This window comes from Aedes albopictus, chromosome 2, assembly GCF_035046485.1.
Source record: "Aedes albopictus strain Foshan chromosome 2, AalbF5, whole genome shotgun sequence".
Taxonomy (NCBI): Eukaryota; Metazoa; Arthropoda; class Insecta; order Diptera; family Culicidae; genus Aedes; species Aedes albopictus.
The window spans coordinates 451,080,751-451,103,147 of NC_085137.1; the positions used below are offsets into that span (position 1 = coordinate 451,080,751).

A 22,397-nucleotide genomic window follows, 5' to 3' on the forward strand; every position below is an offset into this window, starting at 1 on the left:
GTTTCGGCATAGTTGCAAATTGTATTGCACAATATGCTGGATAGTGCACTTACAGTTTACAACTATGCGGGCTCTTCCAAACCAAAACAAACACTGAACGAAATGGTTCAGTTATTTCAATTTAACTGACGGGTGCCCGTTTTTTTTTAATCCCGCCGAATCACCTTGAATCTTTTTGAATCTTTTCGGATCTTTTGAAATGATTCGAGAAAGATTACAGTGTCGCACCCCCTGATTTTCCTCCATGTTGGAGCTGCAGCACCAGAAAATTTATCACAATTTTATTTGGAGAGCATTCGTTTCAAATTCGGTGTAACAAAGGCCAAAGGGATCCCTTTTCGGAAGAATGCGACAGTATGGTCACAAAGTTTCGCGCGACTCCGCACTGTCCCGTAACCATGACCTATCAGTTCACTATGTCCGTGGACATGGCCAATGGTTGGTTACCTGGAATTAGTTTAGTTACGTTCCCTAGTATGACAAGACGGACTTGGACGACAAAGTCGGGCCAGTCACATGTACATCATCTGATCTAAGCATATGAAAGCCAATCGATTAAACTTAGGCGGCTCTACTCCATCCAAAACATCACTTTCCGTGTGATTCAAATTTACTTGAAATGATCTACTTTAGTACAAAACCCTTACTTCACCTGCAGAGTCCTGGACTGGAAAGAGAAGAAGCCCCTATTGTGCAATCCACGAGCTATCGTCGACTGTAGACTAATACCCCAGACAGACATGTGATACGAGTGTGATTCCTGTACAACGGTACGCAGTGTCAAGAAAATTCTAACAAGACTGACTTGAACTGAGAGAATTTTCAGTATGGCACTCATTTCAAGCGCAATTGTACAGTGATTCTTGTATCACATGTGTGTCATAAGTATAACACCTCAAAGTTATGACTAGTTCCCGTTTACGACCACAAGTACAACCGGAGTTAGAAGACGTTTCAATGTACCAACCGATATATGAAATTCATTGATGGAAAAACAAAAAAAAACAGATTCGTTTGTGACAGTTGTCAGTTGACAATGCTCCATGCAGAAAATCAATCAAGTGTGCAGGGTAGACTAATGAAAATGCGCACCCCATTTAGGAGGATACTTCACCCGTCGACTAATAGTCTATTTTACGAAACGACAACAGTGTTGATATTGATATTAACACTCACGGGCTTGGGCGCAACCTCCTGTCAAATTTTCATTCATGAAATGAGCGATCAGCTGATCCGAAACGTCTCGTAAAATGGCTCATAGATGGCGTAATGCGCAGTGAAGCTACTCACATGCATACTTCGATGCATTAGTTGGACATCTATGTATTAATTATCTGGAACCACGCTTTTTGAGTGAAATTTCTCGAGCGTGACTGCCGTCAAGTGACATTTTTTCTGACTTTTCTTTCGTCTGTCAAGTGTCGGCATGTTTCTTTCTTTCGTGGTGTTCCGAAATTTCTCGCGCAGATCACACTTCACACATTTTCCTTTCGCTGGCAATCATCATCAGAAGAAATCCGCGAACAGCGAAAAAGTAGCCGCCGGGTCGTACGATATTCCTCTTCTCTGGTCGGAGAAGCGCGTGTGTTTTGCTGCTTTCTGTCGCTTCTGGTTTGGTTCGGTCCGTGAAAAAGTGAACTGCAAGTGCCGCGCCTGCCGTCTGCCACCGAAACGAAATGAACACCCGTGGATTGCTCCAGAGAGGTTTGCGGATTATCAATGGAAAGAAGATTCTGGTAGCTACGAGCACCGCCCGGCAGTTCAGTTCCGCTGCCACTGGGGGCGTTGTGGGGTATGGTTGCTGCACGCATTGCCGGCCACTTGATGGCGGTTCGCCATCTGCGGCCCTGTTTGCCAACGAGAAGCAGCGGAATAAAGGTGGGCATTTTGACTGGGTGCGATTGCCTCCAGGTTACATCATCATCTCAGCTTGTGAGAGAGGGGTTGGACGGATTGTTATTTTTTATTGTTTTAGGAACCACTATCGTCCAGACGAGGTCGATCAGCACCAGTAACGTGCTGTTGAAGAAGGATTACTACAGTGTATTGGGAGTGGCCAAGAACTCATCGGCTAAGGAAATCAAGAAGGCCTACTACCAGCTGGCCAAGAAGTACCACCCGGACACAAACAAGGGCGATCCGGATTCGAGCCGAAAGTTTCAGGAAGTTTCCGAAGCGTACGAGGTAAGGCGCATTACATAACGGGAGAAAGCTTGTCATAACACAAACTAGTTAGAGACAGTGGATTGAGGCTATCGCTGTTTATTTACAATCACCGTTAGTCGATGTTAGTCTTTAAAGAAACAAATCGGATTAATGTTGATGAAGCTCTCGCTCACTTACGATTTTTTTCTTCGTTTTTCCGATGTGCTAGGTGCTGAGTGATGACACCAAAAGGCGGGAGTACGACACGTACGGACAGACTTCGGAACAGATGGGCAGAGCTGGCAATGGTCCGGCAGGTCACGGGCCACAAGGTTTCTCGCAGAACTGGCAGTTCCGCAGTACGATCGATCCAGAGGAGCTGTTCCGGAAGATTTTCGGCGACGGTGGATTCAAGGCCGGTTTTGAAGATTTCTCCGATTCGCGGTACGGATTCGGCGGTGCCCAGGAGGTGATGATGAATCTGACGTTTGCCCAGGCGGCTCGCGGCGTGAATAAGGACATCGACGTCAACGTGGTGGACACTTGCCCGAAATGTACGGGATCGCGTTGTGAACCGGGTACCAAGCCGGGCAAGTGCCAGTACTGTAACGGAACTGGCATGGAGACGATTTCGACTGGGCCGTTCGTGATGAGATCCACCTGTCGGTACTGTCAGGGAACGCGAATGTACATCAAATATCCGTGTTTGGAATGCGGCGGCAAAGGACAAACCGTGCAGCGGAAGCGGGTAACCGTTCCGGTGCCGGCCGGCGTCGAGGATGGACAAACGGTGCGGATGAGCGTTGGCAACAAGGAACTGTTCATCACATTCAAGTAAGTTTGAATAAACAAATCATATTCCCAACTTTCTCTTTCCATATCGACGACCTTAATCATAAACTTCTTCACAGCGTGGAGAAAAGTCGTTACTTCCGCCGGGATGGTGCCGATGTACACACCGAAGCTAACATTTCCCTCTCGCAAGCGGTTCTCGGCGGCACGATACGGGTGCAGGGCGTGTATGAAGATCAAACCATCCAGGTGACACCCGGTACATCGTCACATACTCGGGTCTGTCTCCGCGGAAAGGGTCTCAAACGGGTCAACAGCTATGGAACGGGTGATCACTATGTTCACCTGAAGATTCAGATTCCTGCCAAGCTGAACAACAAGCAGAAAGCGCTGATACAGGTTTGAGAATTGAGATTATGGTCAGTTTTCCGTCGTACCTAACTTTTGAATTCGCTTTTAGGCCTACGCGGAGCTGGAAGAAGACACCCCCGGGCAAATAATGGGCGTTACATTCAAAACAGACGGTAAGTCCTCTTCTGGGTCTGGTTCGTCCAGCTCGTCGTCATCCTCTTCGGCCTCGTCCGCGTCCGCATCCGCGTCTGGGACCTCCGCGTCCTCATCGTGGTCCTCGAACTCGTCATCCCGTTCCAAGGCATCGGCGTCCCAGGAGGAGGAATCCATCTCGGACAGGTTCACGCAGCGTCCGAAGGAGGATGACTTCAAGGACTACCAGTCGCACGACAAAACCGGTTCTCGGGATCACAAAAAGGACCAGCTGGGAGGATCAAGGTTCTATTTTGGACTGGGCGTGGCTCTGGTTTTCGTGTGGTACGTGTACTACAGCTACCAGCAAATTCCACACCAGCTGGAACTGGAACGGGATGCAGCGTTGGAGAGACAACGACGAACGGTTCAGACTCAGCCACAGCCGCAGAAAAGTCCTTTCGACGAAGCTTGAACCGTGGAGGATGCTTTTATCTTAGAGCTATGAATGGATTGTGCTTGTTGTGTTAGATTAGTAACTGATCTAACGACGATTGTTAAGTGGTATTTTGAATGCAATGAGAAGCAGTCGATAGATTCCAAGTTCTTCCGGCTGATTGGCTTGTACATTTAGTAACTATTTCTAGGACCTATTAAACAATTGACAAATAAAAATTGCATCGATTGCATTGGGAACACACACTTAACAATCGTTGTTTCATTCATTGGTCCACAGTTTGAGAAAGTGCCCTAATGCGGTATCTCCCCCTCCACTTCCAGGTGGCAAGGTGTGCTATGCTGAACCGCAGGATCTGACGGACATCGTGCGGGAGGCCATCAAGGAACGCAAAAATCTTCCCCCCAAAAGTGAAGAAGAAGAGAAAAAGGAGCGGAGTAGCAATTAAGTCCCTCTGATGGATACTTTCTTTTAGTTAACAAATTTAGACTCGCTAAATTTCAAATTTCGTTGGTTGCAGAATAGGAACCAAAATATAAATGACTGCTTATATTGAGCCCGGACGTTTCGGAATACCAAGGTGGGAACTGATTTGCAATGCTTCAGAGAGGCAAATGTTATGTGTTTAATCAGAAAATCTAAATGAATTATCTGTTTTAATGATAATCTTAAAAACTACTGTTGTTTACTGCTACCAACTTACCAAACAAAGAGAATATACGGAATATCATAACAGAACCGGATACCAGCGCTCTACGCAGTTACGTCCACCATGCGGATCACATCTTCTCGTATGTTTCCTTATGACCGCACGTTTCACAAGTTCTCGTATAGGTGTCCTCTTCCTCGTTGTACACTTCTCCATCTCCCCAGCTATGCTGATGGGCCTGCGACGTCTTATCGTATAAACTGCTCCGAACGTCCATCCGCAGCTCTTTGAGTCGTTTGTTGTACTTCTTGACCTTGGTGATCTCTCGCTTCTCCTCCCTCAGCTCCTTTTCTTTGATGAGATTCTCCTCCGATCCCCACACCTCCAACGCTCTCTCCTCCACCTGGATATGCAAATACAGCTTCATCTCTCCCCAGCGCACGTTATGCGGATTCTTCCTACTGATGAACTTCAGCATCGGTTCCCGCTTATCCAGGTCGCAATCCTTCAGCAAATATTCCTGCTTTGCCTCTGTCCTCGTGATCAACGAATGCTTCCCATCAGAATCTCGACATGCATCGCAAACCTTATAGTCGAACGTGGCCATCAAGTACGAGTCCGCAAAGCGATCCCCACAGTCCAAGCACTCATCGTACTCGATCGGAATCGGAACCGAATCCTTTTCCACTTCCTTCTCGTCGACCGCGGGTTCCTGCTCCTGCGGATCCACACAAGTCCGCTGTTCAATCAGGAAACCTCCACCACTGTCGATGTACTTGGTTCCGGATACTTTTATCACATTTCCCACGGCTACGGCCGTTTCCTGGGGGCGTTGTGGCTTATCAGTACCAGCACCACCGCCGCCGCCGCCATAGGGATGCGCTGTTAGGCGCGCTTGGCGAAGGCTAAGGGCGCGCTTACGATTGGCTTCTATTCGACGGCGATCCGCTTCGGACAGGTCACTTCCACCGGCGTCGCTCATGGCTATGATTGTTGCATAGACGAATACAGGAAAATCTTCACAAAAATTTCCAACACAAGTTTTTTCCTGATCACAAAGTGAACAAAATTTTATATATGTACTGAACACGCTAAGCTTATTGCACAAAGATTGCGTTCGCCTAACATGGGTTTTACCGCTACCACCGGCAGCACTGGTCCTATCTGTCACACTGATTCAGTTTCGCTCTCTCCGAAGACGTTTCTCTCTCGAGACTGTTTTGAGCTGAGCGGAAAAAATGACAGCAGTATTGGGAATAACTCTGGAGCTCGATTTGAATAGGTCGTATGTGCTTTTGTCGATTAAAAATTCGATCAGTTGGATTCGCTTATTATAGCGGAAACCGTTGAAATTGAGCAAAGTTGATACATACAGCAGAATCCTCACAAAACAGGATTTCTGTTCCATCATTAAAAGTTTGCAAAACATCTGCAATATTGCTACAATGACTAAAATAAACTGATCGAATTTTATATCGACAAAAGCACATACGACCTATTCAAATCGAGCTCCAGAACTGCAAAATTAATCGAATAATATTTCAATATTGACTTTTTGTTTTTAGTTCTGGAGCTCGATTTGAATAGGTCGTATGTGCTTTTGTCGATATAAAATTCGATCAGTTTATTTTAGTCATTGTAGCAATATTGCAGATGTTTTGCAAACTTTTAATGATGGAACAGAAATCCTGTTTTGTGAGGATTCTGCTGTATGTATCAACTTTGCTCAATTTCAACGGTTTCCGCTATAATAAGCGAATCCAACTGATCGAATTTTTAATCGACAAAAGCACATACGACCTATTCAAATCGAGCTCCAGAGTTTTTTCCAGAGAAAATAGGTAGAGAAGCGAAGAGTGTGAAGCCAAAAATACCTTATCGAACCGTCAAACTGGTATCCTATCGAACAAAATCAACAAACCTTAACGATTGCCGAATAATTCAAGATAAGTATTGCGATCATTTGAAACATTTTTTTAACAATATTTTCAAATATCAAGGATTTTACTGTAAATAACAATGATTCCTTAAATTGATGAACATTGATCCTTTTTGGAATACAATTTAGATGACTTCTTGTTAATAAATCAACTGCATAAATAATTTTCTATTGCAGTACACGAGAAAGACGCTACCCTCGTAAGGTGGATTAATCTGTTTTTTGGCAGTTGCCAACATCCTAGTAATGAAATCAAAACAGAAAAAGTGTTGCCATTCAGACGGCTGTTCACTCTTCGCTTCTCTACCTATTTTCTCTGGTTTTTTCATGTATTTTTTTAACGTTTGCTAATTCAAGACCAACAATTGAAAAGGCCGCATCAACATTGCGTAAAAAAACACCACAGAGAAACAGACGTCACACTCTAATCGCTTCCCATCGATTATCTTTTTAACGGTTGATTCAAATATTCAATAGTTGCACAAACAGACGTATCACGTGCAACAAAATGCGATTGAAATCATCGTCACAAAAGCATAATCAGTTGTTCTCCAGTATCTGAGAGAGTCGGACGTATATTTTTCGCTGTCAATCGACTACAGTGGTTTGCCGCTAATGGCGGTTATCGGGCATCGGGAAAACACTTTTAAAGTGGATTTCTCGAACTTCAAATCTCGCCCTTCGTTTAAGAAAATACACCATTTTCTTCATGAAGAGATCGGTTTACGTCGTGAACAAATCAAACGGCTGCAGATGAATCATGCAAAGAACTGTGCCTACGTTAAGTGCTCCAACCAGAAAATCGCTGAAGATGTCGTCAAGCATCACAATGAGCAGCGCCACATCAAAATCAACGGTGTCGAATACAAAGTACATCTGGCGTTAGACGACGGATACATCGAGGTCAAAGTCCACGACCTTTCCGAGAATATCAGCAACGACGATATTGCCTCTTATTTAAAGCAATATGGGATTGTGCACCAAGTAAAAGAACTTGTCTGGGGATCTACCTTTACTTATAAAGGTATCCCATCAGGAGTGCGTGTTGCAAAAATGACGCTTCATCGTCACATAAAATCGTATATCGCCATTCTCGGCGAAAATACTTTAATATCTTATAAAACTCAACCGAAAAGCTGTAAGTTTTGCCATCAATCCCTTCATCCAGGCAAAACTTGTTCGGAGAACAAAAAGGCAACCAAAAACAATACTGGAGCAACTGAGCAGTCCCCGCCGGCCGAAAGCGTATCTGTACTACCATCGCAAGCAAACGAATACGACGAACAGCAACAAACCATGCCGCCGCAGCAGTTGAAACGCACCGTTCGCCAATTGAGCTCATCGGAAACCACATCACCACCGCGTAAGAAGACGGATCAAAGAACAATCACGACAGAAGCAGTGGTACAATAGAGGTAATAAACTATAGAGGAAGAATGTCGCTGGCGTCGCTGCCGAAACATCTTTTGCTGGCGGGGATAGGCAGGGACATAAGTGTCAAAGCCAAAAAGTATGCTGTTTGACAGATAGGTACCCGACATGTTCACGAGCGAGAACAAAGGGAACAGCAGCGACATTCGTCCTCTATAGTTTCTTAACTCTATTAGTGGTACCGACGACTGATGAATCAGATGAAAGCGAGATTGATAATAGATCGGAAAGCACAGTAGATATGGATTCGGATCTTGGACCAGAACCAGATAAAAAAGACGTCGATGCATGGATCATTCGTTTTTCTAAAACATCAAAACGGCAAGAAAAGCGCTTGGCGAAAATTAGAAAAAACATGTAATGTAACTATGGTTATGGAAATAAATCTATGGACCTGAATGACCTATGAGGTTAAAAGGTCGTTACTTAAAAAAAAGGCATAATCGCCCAATGCTAATTACGGTGTGTTTCGCATATCCACTGAGTAGATGGCGGTACTGAGCAAACGTCAAACAGGAGCAAAAAAGATGCGAGCGCAATGAGCGAGAGATTTGCGAACTACAGAATATTAAATATTCAAATTCAAATTTTGAATAGTCCGTTAAAATGTGAAACGATGGGAAGTGGGTAGAGTGAGACGTCTGTTTGTGCTTAGATGATTTTGTTTTATTACCCGCATAGTTGAAAACTGCAAGCGTACTATGTCGCTTATTGTTAACAACCACTTACAACTATGCCTGCACAACTTCACATGTTATCCGGCAGCACATCAAGTAATAATGTTTGTATATTGTAGTATACCATTTGGCAAGTTGTAATGGGCCAATTCACAATATGGCGAATAGGCGGTTAAGTTAGGTTACAATAAAAAATCGGCATTTTTCTCGAACAAAATTTTCGCAAAACAACAAGCTGTGTTGTAGACATACAGTTCATTTTCAGCAACAAAAACAATAAATCAAGTTGTTGCAAAGACGTCGAACCATAAATTTAAAAGAAAATTGTAACTATCAATGAAAATGTTCATTTATTGTCCTTTACGTTATAATTAACAGCATACTGTATTGTTTGATTATATTTTCGGGAATATGGTGTTATCGTATTATAAAGCAACTTACTGTTCTCGAGTAAATGTTTTCACAAGCCAACAATTTCCATAATAATTTACAAAAAATGTATTAGATAGCATGACGCTATTATAATGTTTGCATATAAAATTGATTGTTTAGTTTATATTAGGAAAATTGTTTGTTTGTGAAAGCAATTACTCAAATACAGCAAGATGATTTAGTTTCTTAAGAAAAAAAAAACTAGGAGTGGGTAATGTCTGAGACATAACCGCAATGTTGACGTAGGACAAAGGCTGGAACGAGGTTCCAACTTTTATATTTCCATAATACAATGTTTGTTGTTATAATAATACAAATGGTGGACTGATATGTTAGTCAAGTTGTTGTGTGATCGCTTTCGCTGAACGCATTCATAACCCAAAACATATTTTTGCTGTATAAGAGTAAAACAAATCACTCTTAAGCTAACTTTAGCTCAAGAAGCTGTTATTCAGCTGGTTCGGTTACTTGGAAAGATGTTGACTAGTTCAAGAGTTATTTTGTTTTGAAGAGAAATGGTTAAATTACTGTTCTACGAGAGAATTTTCATCGAGTGGATAAAATTATTAGAAAATTGAACAGCGTTAGATAGATCTTTTCAACGAAAGTTTAACGTGAAACTCTTTCGACAATACGTTGTTTTCATCTAGAAAGAACATATTAGTAGCCACTTCACTATTGCTGAACTACCAAGCTTTCAGTCTGTCGCTTTTAATTATCCGAATAATAACTCTTGAGGAATCATTTTCGCTGATCCTGGAAAAGACCGTTTATAAAACGGAAGATTTTGGCAAAACAATTGCATGAATTCATCACGCAATGCGATTTTACCCATATTGAATGCGGCCGTTTGCTGTCGTGGATGAGATTCCTGGTGCTTCCACCACGATAGCCGAGAGTCATCGCTGAGTTTGTGTGCTGCTGCCTAGCTGGGAGGTGACATCTCCCTTCTCCTTGACTGATCCAAGGAAAATGACGAAAAATAACGGAGGAAACTGCTTTTATGCCCCTAGATTAGCATATGAAGCTCCTCCCATTCGGCGGGCTTTCCAGTTTATTCCGTTTGCATGACCCGCCCACATTGTGTCAGACGCTTCAAACGACTAGTCAAGCGTTCTTTGAGACAATTTCTAATCGAACGGATAAACTAATCGAAGATTCAGTTAAGATCATTTTAGTTCGATAAATATTAGAATGAAACAATGTTTCAGGTACAATTGTCCGAATAAGATAACGCGTTGCTAAATTTCGGGTAGAAAGATTAGTGATCGATTTTGCTGTTACTGAGCCACCAAGCATTCAACCATTCACTTTTCGAATGCACTACACTTTTACCGATCGTTGGAATGTATCCGAAAATTATCTGATTCATAACTCTTAAGGAATAATTTTCTCTGGTCCTGAAAAGATCCGTTCAAATAACGGTTGATTTTAGAAAGACAATTGAAAATTATCCGCACTGAATGCAGGAAGCCATCGAAAACTGCCGCCGCCTGCTGCCCTGAATGAGATTCCTGGTTCTATCAGATAGATAGCCGAGAACCGTCGCTGGGTTGGTGCGCAGCTACCCAGCTGTGGGTGGAGGTAACTTCCATTGCCGGGCCCACCGTAGCCGTGATCAGTGGATGAGATTCCTGGTGCTATCACTCGTCGCAGTTGACGTGCTGCTGCGCAGCCGTGGACGTGATCCACCTCCACCCTCCCTGACTGATCCAATGAAAATGACGAAAGAAATCAGAGGGAACAGCTTTTATGCCCCTAGATTGGCAGATGAAGCTCCTCCCATTCGGCTGGCTTGCCAGTTTATTTCGATTGCATGTCCCGCCCCGTATGCTCCGTACACTTCAAACGATCAATCAAACGAGAAATGAGAAAACTTTCATTTAACGAATAAAGTAACCAAAATATTGGAAGATTTAGATCATTTCAATTCGAAAAATGGTTAAATTAAACAATGTTTCACGGAGAATGGTCTGGATAGGATAAAGCGTTGCTAAATTCCTGGTGGAATCATTAGTGGCCGGCATCATTATTGTTGCGGGGCCATCAAGCATACAATTTTTCACTTTTCGGTTGCACCACACTTCTACCGAGCGATGGAATGAAATAATTATCTGATTCACAACTCTTCAGGAATAATTTTCTATGGTCCTGAAAAGAACCGTTTGAATATTGGACGATTTCATACAGAAAATTGACATGAATTTATCATGCCACGCAATGCGTGTTAGATTTCCCCGTGTTGAATGCTGAACGCCGTCGAAAATTCGCCCGCCGCTTGCTGCCGTGGATGAGATTAGTGATCGCCTTCACTGTTGCTGAGCCACCACCAAGAATTCAATCTTTCACTATTTGGTTTCACTACACTTTCTCGGTCGATGCGGGAAATTTATCCAATTTACTCTCTAGGAAGCGTTTTCGATGGTTCAGAAAAGAATCGTTTGAATTTTGGGCGGTTTTAGGAAGAAATTGAAATCGATTCGTCATGCCACCCAATGCGCATTGATTTTGTTCGCGCTGAATGCTGGACGCCACTGAGAATTGGCCCGCCGCTTGCTGACCTGGATGTTCATCGTGATGCTATCAGCAATGCGCCGCCGTCAATCAATCCGCGAAAGGTCCGACCGATCCCCGAGAAAAAGCGACGCAGCTCGCACATTCGTTGTGGCGGATCTTTCTTTGGTGGATTTTGCTGCTGCCTATGCCACCACCGCCGAGCAATCGATGAAAAGTATTCCTTCCTTGGTCTGCCGCGTTAGACGGTTATAAGGCGAATGCGCAGCAGCTCCTTTATCGACAACCACTAACGCCGAGCCGACACGGCCGTAAAAGAAGAATCAGCGAAAACGCAATCGAAGAAATGGGCAGCTCTCGTTCGATGCGTTCACCTCGAGACCACAAAGGCAAATGAGGGAAGATGCGAAGAAGCAGTAGCTTTTATATTCGACGGGAGCATCGAAAATGTGCTCGATCGTGATTGGCTGGAATAAACATGGGTTCACTTTTCCCAATTTTTCAATAGTTTGTTATTGAAAATCAGTAAATGTTATTATTGGACATAATTGGTGTAAAGATTTGCAATCGATTGGTGCCAAAATTTTGAAATTTCATCAAGAAATGGCTGAGTTATTCAGGCTCAAAATCTCCACTTTTAACGTAACGCGGCCGATTTCTGAAAATTTAGAATGACACCCGGTATAGAAAAGAGAGACGTAGTCCTACGTCAAAAAAACGAATAGCAATATTAATGACACTTTGAATTGAAATATTATTTGTTTAAATTGTTAGTTTGGAAAAGATCGAATCAATTGATAAATAGCACTATGATCTTTCAGTACGAATTGGTCGCCTTTCTCCTAAACACCGGACGTCTGCATGCGAATTCGAATTCCTGGAAAACTTGCTTTGTCGTCCGGCAAGGAACACTGTAGGACCGGTATAACCTTTTCAAACTTGAAATTTTTTCTCTTGATGTATTCCTTCCGGCTGTGCTTCTTGGGCTTCTTGTCGGTGAATACTCCCGGATTTCCTCGTCGTCGTTCGCACACTTCAACTGCACATGATTCGCCACCCCTTTCACGAAAACCGGTTTCCTCAAGATCTCCTCCAGCTATCCCAGCACCGTCTCAAAAGCAGCTTTATCGACACATCCGGCGGGGTATTCTACCGCGATAACTGGACACAGGTGAAACAACATCGGTATACCGGAATCCTAGGACGTTGGACTACCCCCAGCACGGTAAACGAGGGAGATTTTTGTCTGCGACACAGTGCCCTCATCGGTGGTCGATTACTGGCTGCCGATGCAGTCGAAGCCGATGATGATGTTCCGGGGGAAACGTTTCCGACTGCAGGAAGAAAATATCTGTTTTTGTATGATTGAACCTGCGTAAACAATTTTTATCTAAAATACTTACCGCTAGTGGCACGATAAGGATCGCTTTGGAGTAATGTCCTGATCTTGGACCGGTTTTTAAAACGGACACAAATCAAATTCAGAATTGAGTCCGTTGCTGTTCGGTACTACTGCAAAATGTGAAAAATTTCACAACAACAATCAGTTCATCGGTACCCCTTCGCTCACAAATACCGATGCGTGCAACAATTTGTCAAATTGTTCATTATCAGTTGAATATATTGAAATGTGCGTGTGTAAGTATGTTTGTCTGAAACAAGCGTTAACAATTTGACAAGATGTGACTTAATTTTTAGACAATTGCTCGTAAGTCTCCATCTTTCTACCGTTCAACAAAGTCTGCACCTTATAGTACATAGTTCCCACTTGGTATGAATTACCTAAACTGTGATATATAGTTGAGTGCTTTAAGTTTCATGTCATTCAACACCAAAGTAACCATTTGACATAGACTAACCCTATCAGAGAGAAGAAATTTATTGTTTGGAGTTTAAGACAAATTGTATTTCTCTATGCGGGTAAATTTTTAATTTTATAAGTCAAAATCAAGTAACTTCGATTTGAAATCAGCCAAGCTCGCCCAATACTATTACCGCTCTCTGCTTTCACGCTCGCTGTCGCTGCACTGCACCACCCACTTCTCCCCATCTGAAGCCTTGACTTGGTGGATCAGTCATTTTCCTCTCTCGCTCGATCCGAAACAGTTCGAGTGTGAAATCCGAACGGTAGGTTCGTTCTCAACGGGGACGGTGTGGTGTGTGGTGAATCATCCGCGTCGCGCGACCAATTCGCGTCCGAAAACGGTCCAATGCGCTTCCTCCGGTGCTAAAAGCGCCCGCAGTTTTGTCGGTTTTCCATTCAGCAGGTTGGTCTTTGTGCGGTTGTGGGGCACTTCCGTCCGTAGTCCCCAGAATTTTGCGTTCGTGCGTGCGTGAAAGTATAGTGTTGCCTTGTGCTGGATTCTGATGTTCCCCCCCTTCTGGGTGGTGTCGTCTCGTCGTCCGGGTGTGGGAGGAGAGTGATGAAATTTTGGGGCAAAAATGGGAAACACCCCTCACAGCAAAATAAGAAAAACATCACAACGACGACGACGATGATGATGATGATCATGATTACCTATTCCTCTTTCCTTTCAATCTCTCGGCCCAGGCCAGACTAGTCCGTCACCGCGTTGTTGGGGGTCAGTGTTGTTGTTGCTTTTGTTTGTGTTCTGTGCGTCTTCATGGATGGTGTTTCGCTCGATGATGGTTTTCGTTTGCTTCCAATCTGCTCTGCTCTGCTGCTGCAGCTAGTGATGATGGCGAAGGTTTTTGGTTTCGATGTCAAAATTTGAAGAAAAAGCGGTCTGATTTTCTTGAGAAAGTCAAAATTCGTGCGAAGCCATCGAGCTAGATTACGTAAAAAATAATCGGCTGGCCGAGTGCTTGAGAGGTTTAAAGGGAGGGGAAGAACAAAAACAAAACTGCATGATCTACGTACTAGGTCTTTGTTATCCTGGTTCTGTGTTGTGAATTTGTTAAGTCGTTTGTGTTCTTCGCCGTAGGAAAATTCCGAGGTTTATTGAGGTGTGTCGTTGTTTATTCCTTCTAGAGCGTGAAAAATCAAAAGAAAAAATTCGCCAGTGAAATAGTTGGAGGCAGCTGACTGTCAGCTTGCACAGTGGCGGTGCAGTTTTAGGATTGTTTGGCGGTGGACCGAAAGACAAACGAACAGAAGAGTGGACACCGGAGGCGGAAGCTCCATCCGTCAGGAGCAGGGCATTACTAGCCTGATCTTCCAAGGGAGCACAACAACAGCCAAATCATGCAGCAAATAGCTAACATCATTGGCTCCAATGTCTACTACGATGGCAGCCGGGTGTTTGCCTGGCTCGCAGATCTCTGCGGACTCTCGGTCGATTTGGTAAGTAGCCGGACATAAATGTTTCAGTTACTGATCTACATATGTATCGCAGCAATATACTTCATATTGCGAAATTAGTTTTTACAGCATATTTTTGTATGTATTCTAATTCCTTAAGTAGTAACCATAATCACACTCTAACATCCCTTTTTCGTCCTAACTGACGGTAAGGACTTGGCCGGCGGCGTTATTTAGGAATCCTTGAAAAGAAAGATCCTTAAAGGATCTTCTACAGGATTCCTTGACTAAACTCCAGGTATGTCTGAATGAGTCTCCCAATAAATTTCTCTAGAAATTCCTCGCGGAATCATTGAAAAACTTCCTAGATGAATCCCAGATTAAATTTCTGAAGGAATCCCTATTCTCTTTTCCTCCCCTGTTGGGGAAATTAAGCCACTGCGTCCAATAGGCTGAACTTTTGTGGCATAAGGAATCCCTATAGAATCATCTGGAAGCATCTCAGGAAAAATCCCGGATGGAGTTTTCAAAGGAATCCCTCAAGAAACTGGTGAATGAACCCCTAAAGAAACCTCGGAAGAACTTTCTGGATGAATCCATGGAGAAATTACTTTAATAATTATAGAAATTCTGGAGGAATATATGAAGAAATTTCTGGATAAATCCCCGAGGAATCTTTGAAGGAATTCCTAGAGTAATATTTCAAGCGACTACAGGAGAAATCTCTGAAGAAATTCCTAAAGGAATTTCTGAATGACTTCCTGTAAAAATCCCCAAAGGAGCTCCTGGAGAAATCTCTAAAAAAGTTCATGCAAAAGATTTCCAGCAATTTCAGGAGATATTTTTTAAGCAATTTCAGAAGAATTAGTTCAAATAATTCCAGGAAAAATCCCCGAGGATTTCAAGCCGGAAATTCTGTAGCAGTACTAGGGTGAATCCTTGAAGGAACTTCTGGAGGAATCTCTGAAGCCTAAAGATGCTTCTGGAAGGTGGAAGGGTCCTCCAAGAAATTCCAGAATAAATCCCTCGTGGAACTCCAGGCGAAATACATATGAGTATTCCAAGAGAAATTCCTCAAGGATATCCGGTAAAATCCCTCAAGACCCAGGAACGTCTTGAAGGATTTACCAGAAAGAGTTCTAGGAGGAGTCCCTCAAGGAGTTGCTGGAGGAATCCTTGAAAGAGAAATCCCTCAAAGAACTCCACTAAAAATCCTTGAAGAAATTTATAGAGGAATTCAAAAAGAAATTCCTAGAGAAATCTAGATGCAATTTGAGAACAAATTATGAAGGTGTAGCTGGAGAAATCCCAGCAATTCCAAAAAGAAATTCTTCAAATATTTCTAGGATAATCCCTAAAGCAATTCTGGAGGGATTCAAAAAGATGCTCCCTGAGAAATCTCACAAGAAATTTCAGAAGAAATCTATCATGGAATTCAAGGAGACCTCTTTGAAGAGATTCCTTGAAGAATCCCAGGAGTCCCTGAAGGAATTCCTGAAGAAATCCCTCCAGAAATTCCGATAGATATCCCTCAAAGAATTCCAGGAGAAGTCTCTTCGGAAGTTCCTCGGAAAATTCGGAGAATCCCTGTAGAAATTCCTGGTGGAAACCATGAAAGAATTCCAGGATGAATCCCTTTGGGATTGCTGGAGGAATTTAAGAAAAAAATCCTGATGGAATCCCTGAAGGAATCTGTGAATAAAGTTCTGAAGCAATCCCTGCAAAATTCTAGAAAAATCCCTAAAAAAAACTTCCTGAATTAATTCCTGATGGACTTTCTGGAGGAATCATTGAAGAACTTTCTGGAGGAAAAACCATGAAGATATTCCTTTATATATTCCGGAAAAGTTCTGGAAGAATATCTGAAGAAACTCCTGAATAAATCCCTGAAGGAATTCTAGGAGAAATCTCCAAAAGAATTCCTGGAGGAATCTCTAAAGAAATTCCTATAGGAATCCCTAAAGAATCTCTGAAAGAGTCCCTACGGAAATTCCCGAAAGAGTTCCTGGAGAAATCTCTGAAGGAGTTACTAAAAAATTCTTTTAAAAATCCCTCAATGAATTCTAGGAAAAAATCCTAAAGAAATTTCTAGTGGAATCCAAAAAGCACTTCCTACCTAAAGGAATCTCTGTAAAATAATTTCTGGATAAATCACTGAAAGAGTTCCTGGAGGAATTTGAGAAGATATTGCTGAGGGATTTCCTGTATAAATCTTTCTTCCAGTTGCAAGAGAAATTCCTCAAACATTTCTAGGATAATCCCTGAACCAATTTCCGGAGGAATTCAAAAAGAAATTCTTAAAGGAACCCCCTCAAAAGCCCATGAGAAATCATTGACGGGGTTTCTGGGGGAATCCATGAAGGAACTCATGATAAAACTCCGGGAAAAATGCCACAAAAAGTTTATCATTATTATTATTAGCTTTATTTACGAGGCTTTCAGCCCTAGGCTGGTTCGCCTCGGCACCACAAAAAGTTCCTGGAGAAATCCCTGGAAGAGTCCCTGGAGAAATTTCTGAAGGAGTTTCTGCAGAAATCCCTGAAGAAGCTCCCTGAGAAATCTCACAAGGAATTTCAGAAGAAATCTATGAAGGGCCTTGCAGAATCCCAGGAGGATTTCTCCAGAAATTCCGGGAGATATCCCTCAAAGAATTCCAGGAGAAGTCTTTGTGGAGTTCTTCGGAAAATTCGAAGAATCCCTGAAGAAATTCCTGGAGGAAACTATGACAGAATTCCATGATGAATCCCTTTGTGATTATTATAGGAATTCAATTCCTGGTGGAATCCCTGAAGGAATCTCTGAAAAAAGTTCTGGAGAGATCCCTGCACAAATTTTACAGAAATTCCTAACACAATTCCTGAATTAATCCCTGCTGGACTTTCAGGAGGAATCATTAAAGAACTTTCCGGATGAAAAACCATAAATAAATTTTTTTATATATTCCGGAAAAGTTCTGGAGGAATATCTGAAGAAACTCCTGGATAAATCCCTGAAGGAATTCTAGGAGAAATCCCCAAAAGAATGCCTGAAGGAATTTTTGAAGAAATTCCTGGAGAAATCTTCCAAGCGATTTCAGCAGGAATCTCTTAAGAAATTCCTATAGGAATCCCTGAAGAATCTCTGAAAGAGTCCCTACGGAAATCCTTGAAAGAGTTCCTGGAGAAATCTCTGAAGGAGTCCATAAAAAAAGGAGAAATCCCTAAAAGAGTTCCTGAAAGAGTCCCCTAGGAAATTCCAGAAAAAAATATCGCGGAACTCCAGGTGAAATACATTTAAGAATTGTAGGAGAAATTCCTGAAATATTTCCTGGTAAAATCCTTCAAGAAGTTCTTGGAAGAATTCCAGAAAGATTTCTAGGAAGAGGAGTCCCTCAAAGAGCTCCTGTAGAAATTCATGACAAAAGTTTGAGATCAAATCTCTGAAGGAGTTCCTGGAGGAATCCTTGAAGGAGAAATCCCTGAAATAATTCTAGGAAAAATCCCTAAAGAAATTTTAGAGGAATTCAAAAAGAACTTCCTAAGAGGAATCTCTGAAGAATCCCTGAAATAATTTTTGGATAAATTACTCAAAGAGTTCCTGGAGGAATTCGAGAAGAAATTGCTGAGGGAGTTCCTGGATTAATCTCTCCTCCAATTCCAAAAGACATTCCTCAAAAATTTCTAGGATGATCCCTGAACCAATTTCCGGAGGAATTCAAAGCAGAAATTCTTAAAGGAACCCCCAGAAAAAAAAAACCACGAGAAACCCCTGACGAAGTTTCTGAGGAAATCCATGAAGGAGTTTATGAAGAAATTTCGTGTAAAATCCCACAAAGAATTCTAGGAGAACTTCCTGAACGAGTTCCTGCAGGAATCTCGGAAGAGCTCCTGAAGAAATCCTTAGAAGAGTCCCTGGAGAAATTTCTGAAGGAGTTCCTGAAGGAATTCCTGTAGAAGTTTCTGGTGAAATCTCACAAGAAATTTCAGAAATCTATCTCCTGGAGGAATCCCAGAAGGTTCCTTTAGGAATTCCAAGAGAATTCCTCTAAAGAACTTTAAGAAAAAAAAACCTCAAAGAATTCCAGGAGAAATCTCTCAGGAATTCATAGAAAAATCCCTGGACGAATCTCTGAAGGAAACCCTGAAGAAAATCATGGAAAGGAAACCATGAAGAAATTCCATGGTTCTTTTTAAGACTTTGCAACCTCGAATCACGCAACCGAAAAAAAAGACGAAATACATACATACAGACAGACAGACACGCAAATCCGAAGGTTAGAAAACGAAATAAGCCAATGAGGTGCAAAGAGCGTGCTGCGACTTTCAACCATTTCAGCTCGGTTCCTCGTCGAGCTGGTCGAGCCGCCATGAACTAGCACTAGAGCCAATTCGAAATGACCAAACCTCACCGGCGGCCGTGCATGTTACTTCTCACCAGCCGGTCTGCCATCCAAGGCAAAAGATCATATTAGCAAAATAAATAAAAAGTGCGCAATAACTGGACAAATTCTGCGGTTGGAAACCGGCTTTATTGAGAAGACCAGCTGAGATCACAATGAGTCAGATCCAGTGGTATATACTTAGTCGCACCTTAAGCCGAGTCGAGCGATGATGACTGCATTGCTGATGACCGACCACCAGACCCAACTTACTAGTAGGTATAAAGCCGTTGAGAATGGCAATAACCTCCTCCTTCGCGCCTTCGCCGGTTTTATAAAAGCGAGCGTCGATGTTGTTTTTTGTTCGATCTCAAAACACAGCTGCCAGTCCCAGTGCTGATGAACAACGCACTGCGCGCGCGGTAGGAAATGCAACAGAAACAGTGTAGTGTGAAGGCATATCTGCAAGACACAGCGGATTTCAAGGAGAACAAGTTCCATTTTGCCGTTTCTTTTTTCTGAGATCGATGGCGACTTGATAATGGGGGTGCAACGCGTAGAAGTTTGGGATTCTTAACTTCAGATGCTTGGCGAGTTCAAGCGCCAAACCTTAGATGAAACGCGTTGTTAAAAACCTAACAACAAACTTGTTGCTCAAAAGATTTATAGAAATAGATACAAAAATCACAAACCCAAAAGAGGCCGTTCATAAACCAAGTGTATAAGTGGATGGTCATAGGTTCGAACCCAGCCCCGGCACTTTCGTCAGTTGCTCTTTCCCCTGAGACCTGACCCTCGTCTAAGCCTATGGCTCAAACGGACCTGGATACTTGCCCCCTGGCCTGTGCCCCCTCTTTCATCTTTCTTTTTCTCCGAGAGATTTGGGAACTATGTACAGTATAGTTCGTTAAGAAGGGAAACGAGTTTACTACGCTACAACTTTCGAACATAATGTAAACGAAGTGTTCGGTATGATTAACTCTATAAAACTAAATTTGGTCTCTAAATCTTGAAACCCCCTTAAATCTTCCTGGAATGCCACTGAAGCGCAAGTAGAAATCGTTAAAAATTTTAGTGAGGCCCCTTTTCCTTGGAGCCCCTTAAAACACTCTTGAAACTTCTTTCTTTTAGGCTCCCCTGAAGCCTAAATTAAACCACATACTGACTTAATTTGTGCACGAAATTTCCTCTCTTTTGCCTTGTTTTAATTTATGCATATTTTCAATTTATGTACCCACAGTTCATGGTATAAAAAGAAAATTCCAAGATAATCCCTCTTGGGATTCTGAGAGAATCCCTCGAGATTCTGAGAGAATCCCTCGGGATTCTGAGAGAATCCCTCTCGGGGTTCTGAGAGAATCCCTCTCGGGGCTCTGAGAGAATCCCTCTCGGGGTTCTGAGAGAATCCCTCTCGGGGTTCTGAGAGAATCCCTCTCGGGATTCTGAGAGAATCCCTCTCGGGGTTCTGAGAGAATCCCTCTCGGGGTTCTGAGAGAATCCCTCTCGGGGTTCTGAGAGAATCCCTCTCGGGGTTCTGAGAGAATCCCTCTCGGGGTTCTGAGAGAATCCCTCTCGGGGTTCTGAGAGAATTCCTCTCGGGGTTCTGAGAAAATCCCTCTCGGGGTTCTGAGAGAATCCCTTTCGGGGTTCTGAGAGAATCCCTCTCGGGATTCTCAGAGAATCCTTCCCAGGATTCTGCGAGAGAATCCCTCTCGAGATTCTGACACAATATCTCTCTCGAAATTTTGAGAGAAACCCTCTCGAGATTCTGAGAGAATCCTTCCCAGGATTCTGGGAGAGTCCCTCTCAGAATTCTGGGAGTATCCCTCTCAGATTTCTAAGAGAATCCCTCTCGGGATTCTGAGAGAAACTTACGAAATTCAGAGAGAATCTCTCCCGGGATTCCGAGAGAATCCGTCTCGGGAAACTGAAAGAATCCGCCTTGGGATTCTGAGAAAATCCCTCTAGGGATTCCTCTTGAGGTTCTAAGTGTTACCCTCACTCCCATGAGCTCTAACTTAGCTTCTCCCCTCTAGATACTCTTACAGGGTCGGCTCGGATTCTGATCAGGAATGCAAAAGTCGTGGGGTACTCTTTAACGGTATATTTAGTGTATAGGTGTACTTACAAATCTATGAGCGTGTGTGAGTGTGTAAAAGCCGGCCGGCGTGGGGATTGTAGCTTACCGCGGGAATCTGCGGCGGGGTTAGCGGCGAGCTGCGGAAATCCCGGAGAGCTGCTCGAGACCGCTATCGGTAGCTGGGACTACGGAGGGCTGTAACTCTTACGGTGTTCGGTGGAGTCACGTGGTTCCTCGGGTTCTTTCGGCCTCGGGATCCTTCGGGAACGGCGAGCGCGTGGTGAGATCTGAACCACAGAGCGCTTCACAGACTTCGGTGAGGAGCGAGGGAGGGGCCGAGAGAGAGTCGGCTACTATTGACTCCTGGGAACTGCTCCGAAGGGGATCGGATTGATCGCAGTGGCCCACGACTGACGATGTGCCTTAAAGGTTCACCTAAACCCTTTTGGAGAAACCCGACCGCTTGGCGGTGGTTCGACAGGGACTCCAAACCTGGATACAATGGGTCCTGGTGAACGATAGAAAAGGGGGAACTAAGGGTTATGCTAAGAAGTCCCTTAACTTTTATCCACTTCATACCTGATTCTTCGGTATGAAAAGTCTCAAATTAGACTTTTCCACTTCTAAAACTGCACTTTTTAACTATGCACGATATGATAGTAACTATCTTCAAACTTATACTTGGGATAACTTTCTTTGGCTGAGCTCGTCCTAATGGCTTGCTGGTCAACGTGGAAAAGACCTGGTTTCGCTTATTAGACCCGTAGCTGACCCCCTTTTCTCTTTTCCTGATACCAAATTTCCCATTTTATTCCTCATCCGTTCATTCCTTATCCAAATTTCCCTTATACTTCTTAATCCCATTGGTAAGTGTTTGTGTGTATGTAAAGTGTAGGTACATTTTTGATTTTACCGTTTCCCCTGGAGTGTAGTATAACTAGCTAAGCTACTTTATATGGTAAAAATGATACTATTACATAGGGTTTTGATAGATTTTGCAGTAAATAATTAATTTAGCATTTATTTGACTATATAGAACTCATCGTTTAGGTTTAATCCTTATTTATTAACAGCTATTAACGTGGCTCTCATAAATGCATACCGAATCGCAGTATGCTGGTGAGTAAGCATCTCTATCGGCTGAGTTCTATCTCTTACCGCCACTGTTCTCACTCTATT

The 22,397-nt window shown here is 43.0% G+C and overlaps 4 protein-coding genes across 6 annotated transcripts in view; 2 read left to right on the forward strand and 2 right to left on the reverse strand.

Moving 5' to 3' along the window:
* The first annotated feature begins 1,443 nt into the window (after positions 1-1,443).
* Positions 1,444-4,620, forward strand: LOC134288594 (protein tumorous imaginal discs, mitochondrial-like). 2 transcript variants are annotated; one of them, XM_062853881.1, is made up of 6 exons: positions 1,446-1,878; positions 1,976-2,184; positions 2,375-2,979; positions 3,057-3,336; positions 3,398-3,461; positions 4,201-4,620. In XM_062853881.1, exons 1-6 carry the CDS (start codon positions 1,677-1,679, stop codon positions 4,323-4,325), a joined length of 1,485 nt encoding a protein of 494 aa, XP_062709865.1. In that variant the 5' UTR covers positions 1,446-1,676; the 3' UTR covers positions 4,326-4,620. The 2 variants fall into 2 exon arrangements, with proteins under 2 accessions (XP_062709864.1, XP_062709865.1); XM_062853880.1 differs by lacking the exon at positions 4,201-4,620 and having other exon boundaries at positions 1,444-1,878; positions 3,398-4,122.
* On the reverse strand, positions 4,479-5,654 carry LOC134288595 (DNA repair protein complementing XP-A cells homolog). The gene has a single exon (XM_062853882.1). It carries the CDS (start codon positions 5,506-5,508, stop codon positions 4,657-4,659), a length of 852 nt encoding a protein of 283 aa, XP_062709866.1. The 5' UTR covers positions 5,509-5,654; the 3' UTR covers positions 4,479-4,656.
* A 7,972-nt stretch (positions 5,655-13,626) lies between these two features.
* The window catches only part of LOC109419687 (lysophospholipid acyltransferase 6), a 128,408-nt gene continuing 119,637 nt past the window's right edge, over positions 13,627-22,397 (forward strand). The window contains exons 1-2 of one of the 2 annotated variants that reach the window (XM_062853890.1): positions 13,627-13,786; positions 14,512-14,823. In XM_062853890.1, the coding sequence (XP_062709874.1) occupies positions 14,725-14,823 (99 nt within the window). In that variant the 5' untranslated portion in view covers positions 13,627-13,786; positions 14,512-14,724. Of the gene's footprint in view, positions 13,787-14,491; positions 14,824-22,397 lie in introns of those variants that run through there. The other variant, XM_062853891.1, reaches the window with a different exon arrangement.
* LOC109398403 (uncharacterized) overlaps positions 19,085-22,397 on the reverse strand; it is a 698,553-nt gene continuing 695,240 nt past the window's right edge. The window contains exon 21 of the mRNA XM_062853887.1: positions 19,085-19,564. Within this exon, the coding sequence (XP_062709871.1) occupies positions 19,471-19,564 (94 nt within the window). The 3' untranslated portion in view covers positions 19,085-19,470. The remainder of the gene's footprint in view (positions 19,565-22,397) is intronic.